Here is a 12642-nt window from a genome sequence, read left to right as displayed (position 1 = left end):
ACCTACCATCCACAGACGGACGGGCAGACAGAGCGTGTTAATCAATGTATGGAGACGTATCTTCGATTCTTCATTCACGCCTGCCCTCGCCAATGGTCGTAGTGGCTCTCCCTCGCCAAATATTGGTATAATACGTCTTCTCATTCGGCCCTGGGACGCTCACCCTTTGAGGTGCTTTATGGATGTCACCCAAGACATTTGGGGTTGGACATATCATCTACTGCTCCTTCCCTGAACTCCAGCAATGGCTCTCTAATCGGGACCTGATGCAACACCTTGTTCACCAACACCTGGAGTGTGCTCAACTTCGAATGAAGAAACAGGCAGATAAGCATCGCTCAGAGTGCACTTTCAATGTGAGTGATTGGGTTTTCTTAAAGCTCCAGCCATATGTGCAGTCGTCTGTGGCAACTCGATCGAACAACAAGCTGTCATTCAAGTTCTTTGGGCCCTTCCGCATTCTGAAGCGCATTGGCATTGTGGCCTATCTCCTGGACCTTCCAGCAACGGCGGCCATGCACCTGTCTTTCATGTGTCACTGCTCAAGAGCTCTCTAGGTTCGCAGACTGTCAGTGCTTCCTTGCCACCTGAACTTACTGCATTTCAGGTCCCTGAGTGCTTCCTGCAATGGCGCTGGACAACTAGTGATCACCCTGTTCATCAAGCTCTCGTCAAGTGGTCACATATGCCGGCTTCGCTGTCCACTTGGGAGACTGTCGAAGAGCTTTGTCGCCAATTTTTCCGCGGGCTCCGGTGTGGGGACACGCCGGTTCACAAGAAGGGGGGATTGTCAGCAACGCCCCTGACTCTGCTGCCACTGTCCGTGTCGACCTTGCTGGAGGCAGCGACCGCGGCAGCACTCCTTCATCTCCAAGGCCCAACAGGCGAGTTCCGCCCAATCCCAAGGTGTTCGGGCCCATGTGGCAGCCGTAGGCTATTATAAGTCTGGAGAAGGAGAGAGAGGGGGATAAATCCTAAAAACCATAAACTCAATTCTGTTATTCAAGCACTCATCGTTGCTGTATTTCTTCTTCCTCTCCTCCAAGCATTAGTTTTCTAGTTCCTGCTTACAATGTACTAAGTAAGCCAAAAAGTCTTATAATTTAGAACGAAGAAAGCAGTACATTTGAAGTAGACTGCGTGCCAAGATTGAGCAAAAGTATTGTTACATAAATTATATCTACTCATAAAAAACGCAAGTACCTTATTTTTAATAGTTCAGCGTTGGAAAACAAAAGTCATAACTCATAACCCGTTTGCTACGCATCAGAAATTCACATTCTCAATTTTCGCTGCCAAAACAGTTGACAATTTACACACGATTCACTCAAGAATATTATAGTCTTCTCTTGTTAAGGGCATGGCCATTGTCAAGCATTACGAATTGGTGCAGTTAATCGGCAGAAACAATGCATGTGATGAAACCATGTGTCCCTAATTATACCCAACTGCAAAGAAGAAAGTCTTGCTATTTTCTTGTCACCGTACACAACAATACAAAATCATCAGTGATCATCTGTCAGTTAATCCATTTTGTATCAAACATATACAGGAGCCAGCGCCTTAATGGAGGTATCGTCGTCAGTCAACTGGAAAGCCAAGAAATCTGTTTATCAGGGTGACAACTGGTGTGGCGTCCCCTGGCTTATAAGGAACTAGTGTCTCTAGGTCCATTGCCCGGATGGTCTCTCCCAATGTTTGTGGGCGTGCACAGAAGAGATGCTTCCTTTCAGCCAATTCTTCTGCTAATTCACTCTGGTGATTGTCCATCAAATCTTCATTTACAACAACGATTAGTGGTTTGCCGAGCCGTAGTGTCTCAAATATGCTTCCTGAACCTGCCAGAGCTAAATCTTGAGAGACTAACCAATAAATAGCATAATCAGGCAAGATATTTCAAACAAAAACTTAGTCAATCGCGAGGTCTGGCTTTTGAGTGCAGTTAAAAAGCTTATTCATCCAGATATGCAGAACTGCTCGAGTTGCAACAGGGCAACCGTGCTGATCATTTTGAGCATCATGAACTTAAAAAAAAAAGACTGATACTGCCTGGAACTTGTGATGCATTGCTGCAGAATAGTCCTTATGCAAATTATTCAATGATATGCAAATGGAAAACTTTTGATAGTAACAAAATATGGAGCGCATTCCAAACAGTAAAAAAGTTGAAACATATTGTAGTTGCAATTAACAAGCGTACTTTTTACAGTGCCTTGTACTGTCTGGGATTCTAGGGTAATCCAGCAATCTTTCATGATCGTAGTAGCATGATTCTTTAACACTAGAGATTGTAGTCCTTAATCATTTACCGGTTTTCTTCCATCTATTAACTATTAAGGATGGAAGGTTTTCAAATCTCAATTACTTCATCAGATGAATAAGTGGGGCTGGGTGAAAATAGTTCAGATCCAGAGCATATGATAAATTGGTACGTATATTGGAAGATTTTACTAGCTCATCATCCTCAAATAGAAAGAGAAGAACAAGCTAAAAGGAAGTATGTTGTCCACATTTTATGGTCTAAAATTAATTACTGGAAAATTCACTGGCGCATCAAGTTAAAGCTAGCAATTTCAAGATTTAGCCAATAAAAGATATAATACCATGGAAAATATTCCAATGTCTTTCTGTTTTCCACCATTTGGAAAACTATACTTACCTGCATGGCTGATAACTAGGGAAGCTGTTCTCATATTGTCAGCGATGCTTGGTGAAAATGTGAAATGATCAACTTGAAGGGTAGCATCTCCTGAGACCTGTAGTCCCAAATAGATAAATACTATTAACTTTCATTGTATAATCAGAAATAGGGCACTAGGGAATTACATGAATATTAAAAAAAAGGAAAGCAAGGTTAATACAATTAATTTAAACAGCTGGTGAAACAAGTTGGACATATGAATAAGGAATGAACAAGACCGCGAAACAACTATAGGTTTGTTTTCTCAAACATAAAGTAAGAACTGCTCCTCAGAAAACATCAGTTCACACACCCTGTTTACTTAAAAGTTAAAACAACATTTGTTTGGGAAGTCTTCGTCATAAAGCATCAGAATCATTATTTGCACAAAACAATTTGCATGAGATCCATTTCCAAAAAAATATGGGGTGTGTTTCCCGCTGCCTTTTCATTTAGGATGACTTAAATTACCAGTTATGAAGATTCCTATAAGAAAGAGTAGAAATTGTCAAAATGCAAACTAGACAGGAATTAAATGGTTGATAATTTACTACAGAAGGTATAAGCATACTAACCTTAGATGGAACATATGTTCCCCGGCCCATTTGAATAAGAAGATTACTATAACCTTTTTGCAATAAAGCCTTCTTCACTTCTGAAGAATCTACCGCCGTGACAAGAGCATCAAAACATGTGGTCCCCACCGTGACAAACACTGTTTGATGCTCCCTATCTGCCATCGATCCTAACAAGCCGTGAGCCATGTGTAAGTATATTTCTTATGCTGCAAAACTGTAAGTAAAGAAAACGGAAAATTAGATAATGTTGCAATGTTAGGTAAACTTATAACAAAACAGGAACAGACCAAACTGTTTGTTCCAACCACGTACTAGTTTCTTGGTAGCTAGGACCATGGGAGCAAATCTTATGCAAAAAAGTAGCGAAAGGCAGTTTCTTGGTATGCCTCTACTACCCAAAACATTGGGGATACTTGTTCTTGGCCAGTCTAAGCAAATTCGACAAATGATCGTTATTATTTAATCTGAAATTTGTTTTACCTTGATTTTATTATACTTTTTGACTTTTTGTAAGGTATACAAGCCTTCCATAATACCAAGCATATCTTTGAACTCCAGCTCTCTCATGCCTCCAACAAAGTCAGGGGTAACTGTTAAAATCCCTATTTCTTTTCTACGGATCATGGGGCAAGCAACAAGCCCCTCCTAATTAACAAAAAGAATAAAGAGCCAAAAATAACTAATGATTAAAATCAAGAACAATCTGCCGGTTTTGATATTTCTAAAAAGTTAGGAAGTGAGCCTGCCACAGCTGGTTGGAGCGACATGTGATCATGCACCAAACCAGAAACCACCAAGGTTTAAGTTCTCTTCAACTTGAATTTGAGTGCCTATTTTCTTCTTATTAAAAAACACATACTTCCTCCTAGGTTGGTCTCATTTTTTTTTAAGATTTATGAAAAGTGGCTTTCATTTTGCCCAATGGATAATCAAGGCAAATTGATGCTGGAATTTTCTTTCAAGTTGTTACTGTTGAATCTTGTTAATTTAAGATTAAATCATTTTTTATGTCTATATACTCCATCTCATCGGGATCACAATTTCCATAAAAGGGCACTGAAACAGTTCTAAACCTGCACACTAGCATTTAGCTGATAGGGCATCTATTTCCTCAAAACTATATATGGGTCACTGCATATACACTGCTAGTCTCTCTCAAGTTTGGAGTACCTAGCATCAGCGGACCCAGAAATGGTGCACACGTTTGCCAAACAATTAAAGGTTAGAAATCGTAGTTCCCGCAAACTAAAATACATAACACTAATAATATAGATATAGTAAAGAGCACAAATAACGACATTGATTGAAACTGCTTCAGCAACATGTAGAACAACATTGCATGCATCGTTATCACTGGGTTTCGCAAAATTGCCATTAGGCCCACAATTCATAGACTCAGACGGGTCCGTGTGCCATTCACTCAGTGCAATCATAATCAAGGAGGCAACGTATTGTGTGGCGAATTTCAAATTACTTGTTTAACCAAAAGATCATATGCCCTACGGTATGAAATACTGTAATGCAATTTTTAGAAAATAACAATTGGCACTCATCATCAATCAAAATAGGGTGCGTTGATGCATAAACAGTAAAAATTACTCACTGTCTGGCTCACTGTACAGGGCGAGGGCGCTTGGCCGTTTGGGGGCTGGGCAGCCAGGGGCAGATCTGGTTGGCCTGCTGCAAGTGGCTGGATCTGCGCTGGGGCGCCGGGAACCGACCGGACGGGCGCTAGGAGGCCGCCGCTACGGAAGACGGAGGCGCAGGCGCGGTCGTCGCTACTCGCTAGGGAGTCGGGAGCGCAGAAGGGAGCTGGGCCGAAGGAGACCTCTTTCTTGTGGGCTGCAGCTGGGCTAAACTGAATTGACTTTTCTCCCCTGGAGCACTCATCTACAAATCATCGATTTTATGTTGATGAAGTCTTTCCTGAAGCCGAAACTGAAGCCTTTGGCGGATAATATGATTGATCTACTGTCGGCCAATGTTGCTTCTGCGCTCTAGGCTTGCTTAGAAAAGTCGAGTTCCTAGCTTTGTTTTCAGGTGTGAAAGCGTTTAATTCTTTTGTTGAGTTGTTGGTCTTTTCTATCCCTAGAGTTGTTTGGATGTACTGTTAAATTTTGATATAAACTTATAAGCTGGTATCCCTAGAATCGGATCTTGGACTTCGTTAAGCTTTCAATAAAGCCGGGTAAACACCTTTGATCTAAAAAAAAACTGAATTAACTTTTTGGTGGCTCATCCTGAGGCTACAGGCCCCCAGCCCGGTTTCCAATTCCGCCCCTGCCTAGCGTGGAGGAAGAAGACAACAAAGGTGGTCATTGTTTCGGTCAATTTCAAAACAACAAAAATGATTGCATGACAAGGGAGTTTTGATCCATCTGCGTACAACGTGTTTGGTTCACGTCATAAAACGGTGCAGAATGATCCGAACCTGTATCCGAGCTTAAACGTGTCATTTGGTTTGACTCACCGGTCCAACTCGTCTAGCACCGAACCATTCCACTAGTAGGTAAAAGTCACGAACCAATTCGTTCCCTTTTAAACCATCGGACGAGCGCATTTCCAAACTCGGTTCACTCGGTTCCATACCAACCAAACACAATCAAAAGCATCAATATCCAAACCTACCAGGAGTGGTGCCATACCAGACCAACCAATGCTACGCAGGATCCAAGTGTGATCCGTGCAGCGGAGTCGCACATGAGAATCTTGGTAGAGTCTGCATTCATTGAGCATTTTTGTAGTAATGGAAGACTGGTTTTTTAGACCAGCAGTCCCGTGATGGAACTCGTCGATGAAGCCCATCGCTGCGTCCTAGTCCAAGACTGCACTAATGAGTTTTCTTCAGTCTGGATCTGATTGGTTGCCTGCATAGCTCTTTTTCCCAGTCACTATAGTGCAAACTGAGTCCGTTTTGTTACCTGCATAGAGCCTTATGCAGGCTAGCGCTATCCCCTCAAATCTAGCGTATCGAGCTATATGCGAGGATGCATTTGCATCCGCACTACAGGCCCTTGCATCCATTGTGCACTTCATGTTCCTCTTCCCCTGTTGTTGTGGCCTCGCTCTGGCGTGCGCCGCCACCACACCCCCACCTCCATGCGCCTTCTCATCTTCCTTTCTCGCGAGTGGGTCCTCAGAGGTCATCGACTCATCGTGACCTTACTCCGACATGGCATCGCCATCACGCGGCTACCGTCCCTGCGCGTGCCTTCTCCTCTTGAGTAGGTCCTCGACAACCCAAGGGGTCCTCGCAGACAGCTCGACGCAATAGCACGGGCAGATGTTGCATCGGACCTCTACCTCTCCCCAAGAGGGTACTCTGCCTCTTCGCGTTTGAGTCATATGAAGAGCATTGTGTCTCAAGAGCAGGTGGTGAAAGCCACGAAGAGCAGGTGGTGAAAGGCATGAAGATGTTGCATCGGACCTCTACCTCTCCCCAAGAGGGTCCTCTGCCTCTTCGCGTTTGAGTCATATGAGAGCATTGTGTCTGAAGAGGAGGTGGTGAAATCCACAAAGAAGAGGCATTGTGTTTGAAGAGTTGTTGTCGGGCCTGCTCCTCTCATTGTCCTTTGTCTCGTTGTTGCTAGCCACTGCGCGATCCAAGCATGGCAAGGAGGAGCGCGGCGTCAAGGTCGGACGACTTGAGAAGGAGGTGGTGGTGGGAGCCGCTACCACCGTCGGCTAGCAGAGCGCCAAGAGGAGCAGTAGGCGAGCGAAGGAGGACACACTTAAGGTGTTCGATGAAATGTTGGTGTTTTATCTCACATGGTGCAACACAACTAAACACGGACTTGATACCTAATACACCTAACCAAACATAAGCACAACACAGTGCAACATACCGCACAACCAAACAATACCGAATTGCATTCACTTGTGCGAGCATAGCCTATTCCGCATAACCCTTTATGCAATGTAAGTGTTATGCGAGGAACCGGTCACACCCTCTATGTATAGTATAGGTTTAACAAATCCCATCCTGAATGCCACTAGCAATCTAAAGAATATTTCTATATCTCTTGACTTGAATTCTGAAGATGGCCACTGTCATCTGATGTTCAGCCAGGTAATAGATATAATATGAGACACATACATTAATTTGTTTGCACCCATTCATCTCAATCAGTCCACAAAAAAGGAATAATTAATATAGTATCTACTGCTACTGCTTTTTTTTTGAAATGGTCTACTACTACTAATTAGGTACACGGCATAATTTCTCTAACCAAACCTCTTGATGAACTTTGCGACCGACCGTGCATATATCGGTCGGGTCCACCTGTCACTCTGTCACAGTTTCACCAATCTCTTCTCAAGGCCGCAGCATGTACAGCAGCATTGCTTATTTGCTTACGGCCTAATAACCTTGCTGATATGATTCAGCGTGTACACGCGCCCGCGCGCATGGCGCCACGGCAATCAGCAGCCAAGCCAGCCAGTTAGCTAGCTAGCATTTGTCGACGTCCCTCCACTTGAGGTACTCGACTCCGGCGAGGTAGTGCGCGTACGCGCCGGCGATGACGAAGAGGTGGAACAGCTGGTGGCTGTGGCCGACGAGGTCGAACCTCCCGGGCGCCCACCGCTCGGGTACACGCGCGGCGTACACGGCGACGCCGAGCGCGTAGAGCGTGCCCATGAGCGCCTCGTACCCGGCCGACGCCACGGCGCCCGGCGCGGTGCCGCCGTAGAGGAGCAGCTTGTGCGCGATGGGCAGCGCCCCCGACGTGCCCATGCAGGAGAAGAGCGCGGCGCGGAGCGGGCGCAGCTGGGGCGCCTGGAACGCCGGCACCAGCGACGCCGTCACGGCGGCGGCGCCCAGCGCCGTGATGGAGCCCATGTAGAGCCGCTGCAGGGCCCGGTCGCAGAGGAAGGAGTAGTAGGCCAGCGGGTAGAAGGAGGTGACGATCAGCGCGGCGATGCCGGCGTAGTCGAGGCGCAGCGTCACGTACGCCGTGCGCTCCGAGTGGCACAGGATCAGGTGGCACGCGCTGCTCGTCAGCAGGCACACCATCGCGCCGCCCAGGTACGCGAACAGCGGCCACCGCGTGATGGGGTCGGCGGCGGCGGCGGCGGTGCCTGTGTCGGCGGCGTCCATGGTGGCCGCCGTATTACCAGTGCTGCCCTGCCATGCAAGCACAGACATCAGATCTCAGATTTACTACAGTAAAGTACTTGGTTAAGCGAAAAATTACACTTGATATGCTATATTACAGCACACTGGATTTGGATGTGTGGTCCAGTGTCAGGTGAAACAACATCCAATTCCTCTTTGTTTGCATGTCTGCTTTTCTGTGTGAATTCCCAAACACAAACAGAACAGAGATCCAGAAGGAACAAGCAGGCATGGATACTCTGTCACCATCTACAAATGCATACCAGTCATGTACAGTAACGTGTTTGTGCCTTATTTGTTGCTCGATCAAAATCTTATGATTTGGACCTGGTTTGAAGCAATCTGTTAACTGTCATCCTCACACCTCACTACTGTATTTGTTTTTATCAATATGCACGCACCCTATATTTGATTATATATATTTGAAAGTTAGAAAAAAAATACTACATATATACGCTCGCGTGTTCAGTTGCAAATGCAAGTGTCGCTGTCAAAATGCAGTTATCATGCACGTCGCAATCATGATTATAACTGCTGCTGACCAAAGCAAATCCAGGCTTAAACCGTTTCATATACACATCACTCCCAGTTTCAGTCTTTCAGACAGATTTGCAAACTCCAGCTGGTTCACTCTGTTGGCATTTGGCAAGAATCATAACTATTCTAGTACTACCTTCAGCGCTTACTGGCACAGACATGAAAAGATTGAATGAAGAAAATAAATTAACAAACCAACCAAATTTGTACTGCTGCTTGTGCCAACCTTGATGAGATTTTGAAAAGCAGAACACAACAACTAAAGGCTAATAAAGCAGATTAAAGCATGCATCAACAAGCAGTGCTGTTTAGAACCGTAGCTAGCAGGGAAAGTAGAAAGGACCTGCTGTGTGTAAATGAATGCAATGCAGCTGCAGCCTGCCAGCAGCTAGCTAGCACTAGCGCAGCCCATTAAACACATGGCAACTACTAACCCAGAAGTTAATAAGGAAGCCACCTACCGGAGATCAGTACCCTGACAGGGCCCATTAACAACAGCACATAACCACATGACACTGACAGTCTACTCCTACTATTTGCTTATAAGGTCAAAGACTAAGAACAAACATAATCTTCTCCCTCCCATCACAAAATAGTGTCATTTAGATACCTAGTTTATTATGGTCACCAGCACACTATTTTGAACACGAATTACTCATGACATATATGTATACATATCAACGTTGTAATATTACGAAAACGACTCTCCAGATACTAATTTCTCTAACTATATATACCACTTGCAAAATTCAATCGAAATATTTACAAATGATACTGATGGCCAAAGTTTTCAAATGTTAAATATATGCAACCAAAACGGCACAAATTTTGTGACTAGAGAGTGTACGTACTACTGGCCTGGTTAACAAACAAAAAAAAACAGTCTAGTAATTTAGTACCTGGATCTGGATGGCATTATGGTGAGAGGAGGAAGTGTTGGGTGGATCGCTGGTTGGGATCTGCTGACCATCTTCAGACAAAGCAGCTGAAGCAGCAGCAGCAGATGGTGGCAGCAGGAAACACGCTGCAAGTGCCTCGTGCCTCAGCGCTACCGTCATGTTGGCCTTGGCCATCTCCACCAGATCTCCCAGCTGGTATGCAGTGCTGCTACCGCTGCTCCTGCTGCTGCTGCCGTTCCTTGGGATCACCATTGCTGTGAAGATTGTGAGGCACAGGAACAGCAGGAACCCTATCAAATGCCTGCCAGCAGAATAGATCGATGTCAGGTAAATATATACCTGCAGTGCAGGAATTATTGTCCGAAGAATATCAACTTATTAGGGACTTACGACCAGACATTATTGTCAGATAAAAATGAATTAAATTGTAGAAATCCTGATGAGGAGAGTGGAATATAATGAGGGACTTACGACCAAACATTGAGGGTCTCGTTGTGGATGGAGAAGATGCTGAGGATGGTCTCCTTCATCGGCCACTCGCAGCGGTAGTAGCCATGGATGAACTCGTTGTCCTTGAGCCACTCCGGCAGTGCTTCGTACCCGATGAGCTCACACTTGCGCTTCTCCTCCTTCTCATCGGCAGTGCCATTGCAAGCTATGCAGGAAGAAGAAGCCATGGGTTCCTCGCTCCTCCAAGCTCACCACCACCAAGGTCTTCTAGCTAGCTTGGAGATGTATAATTCCAGTACCTCTTGGTTGTAGCTAGCCTTGGCTGGTGCAGCAGTGGCCCTGGCCTTTTCTTGCATAAGACCAGAACAATGTGGTTGTGTTGTGAAGCTGGTCAAGACAAGGAACCATGCATTAGAAGCAAGCTAGCTATGCTGCCTGGCAATGGTGGTTAGGTTGTGCAAGGTATGTATATAGACTGAAGTTTTGTGTGTGGAAAAACTGGATGTATGCATCTGCCTCTCTCTATATATACACGCATAGCCCTCTCTCCTAGCTAGCAGTCTTCTCTTGTGCTTGGAGGCATGTTGCTCTATGGAGCCAAACAAGGAGTGCAAGCAAATTGGGATCTCTGAGACCATATACTAATAATATTCCAATTTGAGTGGTTGATTCCTCCACGTAGATGCGAAGAGGGACCGAGGGAGAGAGAGAAGTGGTTTAAATTGCTTGTCCCATACCCCATGTGTGTGTTCACGAGAGAGGAGAAATAAAATCTGTCCCATGTGTCCCTTTTCTGTTCTTTATTAAGTAGGAGTATTGTATTGTATATATTTATGGCTTTCTTGCAGGATTTGGTTTATTTGCATGGAGTACGTACTGAGCATTGACAATGTGGGGTTTATTTCGTCCAAGAAATCAAGGAACTAATTCTTCAGATCAACTTTTCTTTGCTGTTGTTGGTTTGTTACTCGATGATGGTTGCTTCTCATCTGAACACTGTTTTTTAGGGAAAGAAATCATGGCAGATTAGGTGGACAATTGAGCAAGAAAGTCTAGTCTCAAAATCACACGTAACAAACGAACAAAAAACAATTAGCATTAGGAGAATTACCAAAACTTTTCTCCAGTTGTTGTCGGTAAATCTCTGAGTGGCACATCCATATATATGCTCCAACTTTAGCATTTCAACGCTGTGAAAAGCTCCAAATATTCAGTAAAACATTCCAGCAACTTGGAGAATAACATTCTCTCTTCTTCAATGTCTGTACAGTAGTGAGCAGGGATGTCTTAACTCAGATTGGCAGGATAGCTAGATCAGGATGGAAGGGCGAACAATCAGAATGGTCCAGATCTACAGATCGCAGTAAAAAATTTTAGTTGTAGAATACTTTATAGTTACTTCTTGTCTTACTTTATTAACAAAGAGGAGAATCAGTATCATGCATGTGAGATGGAATCATGCCATTTTTTGTTTTAGAATAATTGGAATGATTTGTCTGCCGACAAGATAGGCTACTATAGATTTGCTGCACAGCACTAAACTACTAATAATAACTAATTTTAATTTCTCTTGTTAGGATATTGGCTCCTTTAGGATCAAATGGCGTGTGGCCAACACATTCGCGCCCACCAACCTAAGTGTAGCCATATTTTGTTAGGATATTGGATATTATAAGGCACTCTCAATAGTATGAGATAGTTTAATTTTTGCAGATAATACTATGAGATAGTTACTAGCTTTAAGATAACTTCTTTAATCATAACTTCTAGCACATAGCTCATAACATGAAGCCTCACATAACATCCTCATATTCACCCAGTTTGCTTGTTGGTTTCAGCCAGACTTATTCAACCAGCCAACAGTGTTTTCCTCTCACAAAAAACAGCACCAGCCAGCCCAAACCAGCACCAGCACCAACCAACGAACAGGGTGATAATATTGAAATATGTGTAGGAGATTAGCTTATCAAGTACTGGTTTTCTCTCTCTTCTATTAAAAAAACGAAACAACATACTTTAAGCTAGCTCATAAATTATCACTGGAGCCGCTCTAAAAAAAATACATTACAGACAAAATGCAACGAAAACTGTAGGCGCTCTATCATGTTTCAAAACACTTTCATACAATCTAGTACCTATAAATGACATGTTCTATGGACCCCCTACCCAACAAAAAGTCTGATATGCTTTTTAGAAGGTATTAAGACTCTGTCCACAGCTTCGTTCTCTTAAAACTTGGCCCTGTTCGCTTCTTTTGTAATACGTCTTATTTTAGCTAGTTTTTTTTATCGGAATAGTATTTTTCTCTCTCGATAAATCAATCGGAACAGTGTTTTTATTTGTTTTTTCAGCCAAATGAACAAGGCCTTGCTCTCACATGGG

General features: G+C 44.0%; 2 protein-coding genes across 5 annotated transcripts; both read right to left on the bottom strand.

The window, feature by feature from the left end:
* Positions 1-1453: 1453 nt before the first annotated feature.
* Positions 1454-5153, bottom strand: LOC136508672 (uncharacterized). Of its 4 annotated transcripts, none has more exons than XM_066503416.1 (4): positions 4874-5153; positions 3256-3425; positions 2660-2756; positions 1454-1838 (listed from the first exon to the last, which is right to left on the bottom strand). In XM_066503416.1, exons 2-4 carry the CDS (start codon positions 3418-3420, stop codon positions 1582-1584), a joined length of 519 nt encoding a protein of 172 aa, XP_066359513.1. In that variant the 5' UTR covers positions 3421-3425; positions 4874-5153; the 3' UTR covers positions 1454-1581. The 4 variants fall into 4 exon arrangements, with proteins under 4 accessions (XP_066359513.1, XP_066359512.1, XP_066359511.1 ...); XM_066503415.1 differs by having other exon boundaries at positions 4862-5152; XM_066503414.1 differs by having other exon boundaries at positions 3256-3472; positions 4874-5152.
* A 2179-nt stretch (positions 5154-7332) lies between these two features.
* Positions 7333-10924, bottom strand: LOC136509005 (heptahelical transmembrane protein 4-like). The gene is made up of 3 exons (XM_066503798.1): positions 10282-10924; positions 9811-10111; positions 7333-8383 (listed from the first exon to the last, which is right to left on the bottom strand). Exons 1-3 carry the CDS (start codon positions 10485-10487, stop codon positions 7709-7711), a joined length of 1182 nt encoding a protein of 393 aa, XP_066359895.1. The 5' UTR covers positions 10488-10924; the 3' UTR covers positions 7333-7708.
* Between the last annotated feature and the right edge of the window lie 1718 nt (positions 10925-12642).

This window comes from Miscanthus floridulus, chromosome 15 (assembly GCF_019320115.1).
Source record: "Miscanthus floridulus cultivar M001 chromosome 15, ASM1932011v1, whole genome shotgun sequence".
In the NCBI taxonomy this organism is placed as follows: Eukaryota; Viridiplantae; Streptophyta; class Magnoliopsida; order Poales; family Poaceae; genus Miscanthus; species Miscanthus floridulus.
The sequence above is the reverse complement of the archived record's forward strand: the minus strand, read 5'-3'. Positions and strand labels throughout refer to the sequence as shown.

Coding starts and splice junctions, on each gene's coding strand:
- LOC136509005 (XM_066503798.1), bottom strand. CDS start 10,487: ATGGCTTCTTCTTCCTGCATAGCTTGCAATGGCACTGCCGATGAGAAG. Junction 10,112..10,281: donor GAGACCCTCAATGTTTGGTC/GTAAGTCCCTCA, acceptor TTCTGCTGGCAG/GCATTTGATAGGGTTCCTGC. Junction 8,384..9,810: donor ATAATGCCATCCAGATCCAG/GTACTAAATTAC, acceptor CTTGCATGGCAG/GGCAGCACTGGTAATACGGC.
- LOC136508672 (XM_066503414.1), bottom strand. CDS start 3,444: ATGGCTCACGGCTTGTTAGGATCGATGGCAGATAGGGAGCATCAAACA. Junction 2,757..3,255: donor GAACATATGTTCCATCTAAG/GTTAGTATGCTT, acceptor TTGGGACTACAG/GTCTCAGGAGATGCTACCCT. Junction 1,839..2,659: donor CCTAGTTATCAGCCATGCAG/GTAAGTATAGTT, acceptor TAGCTCTGGCAG/GTTCAGGAAGCATATTTGAG.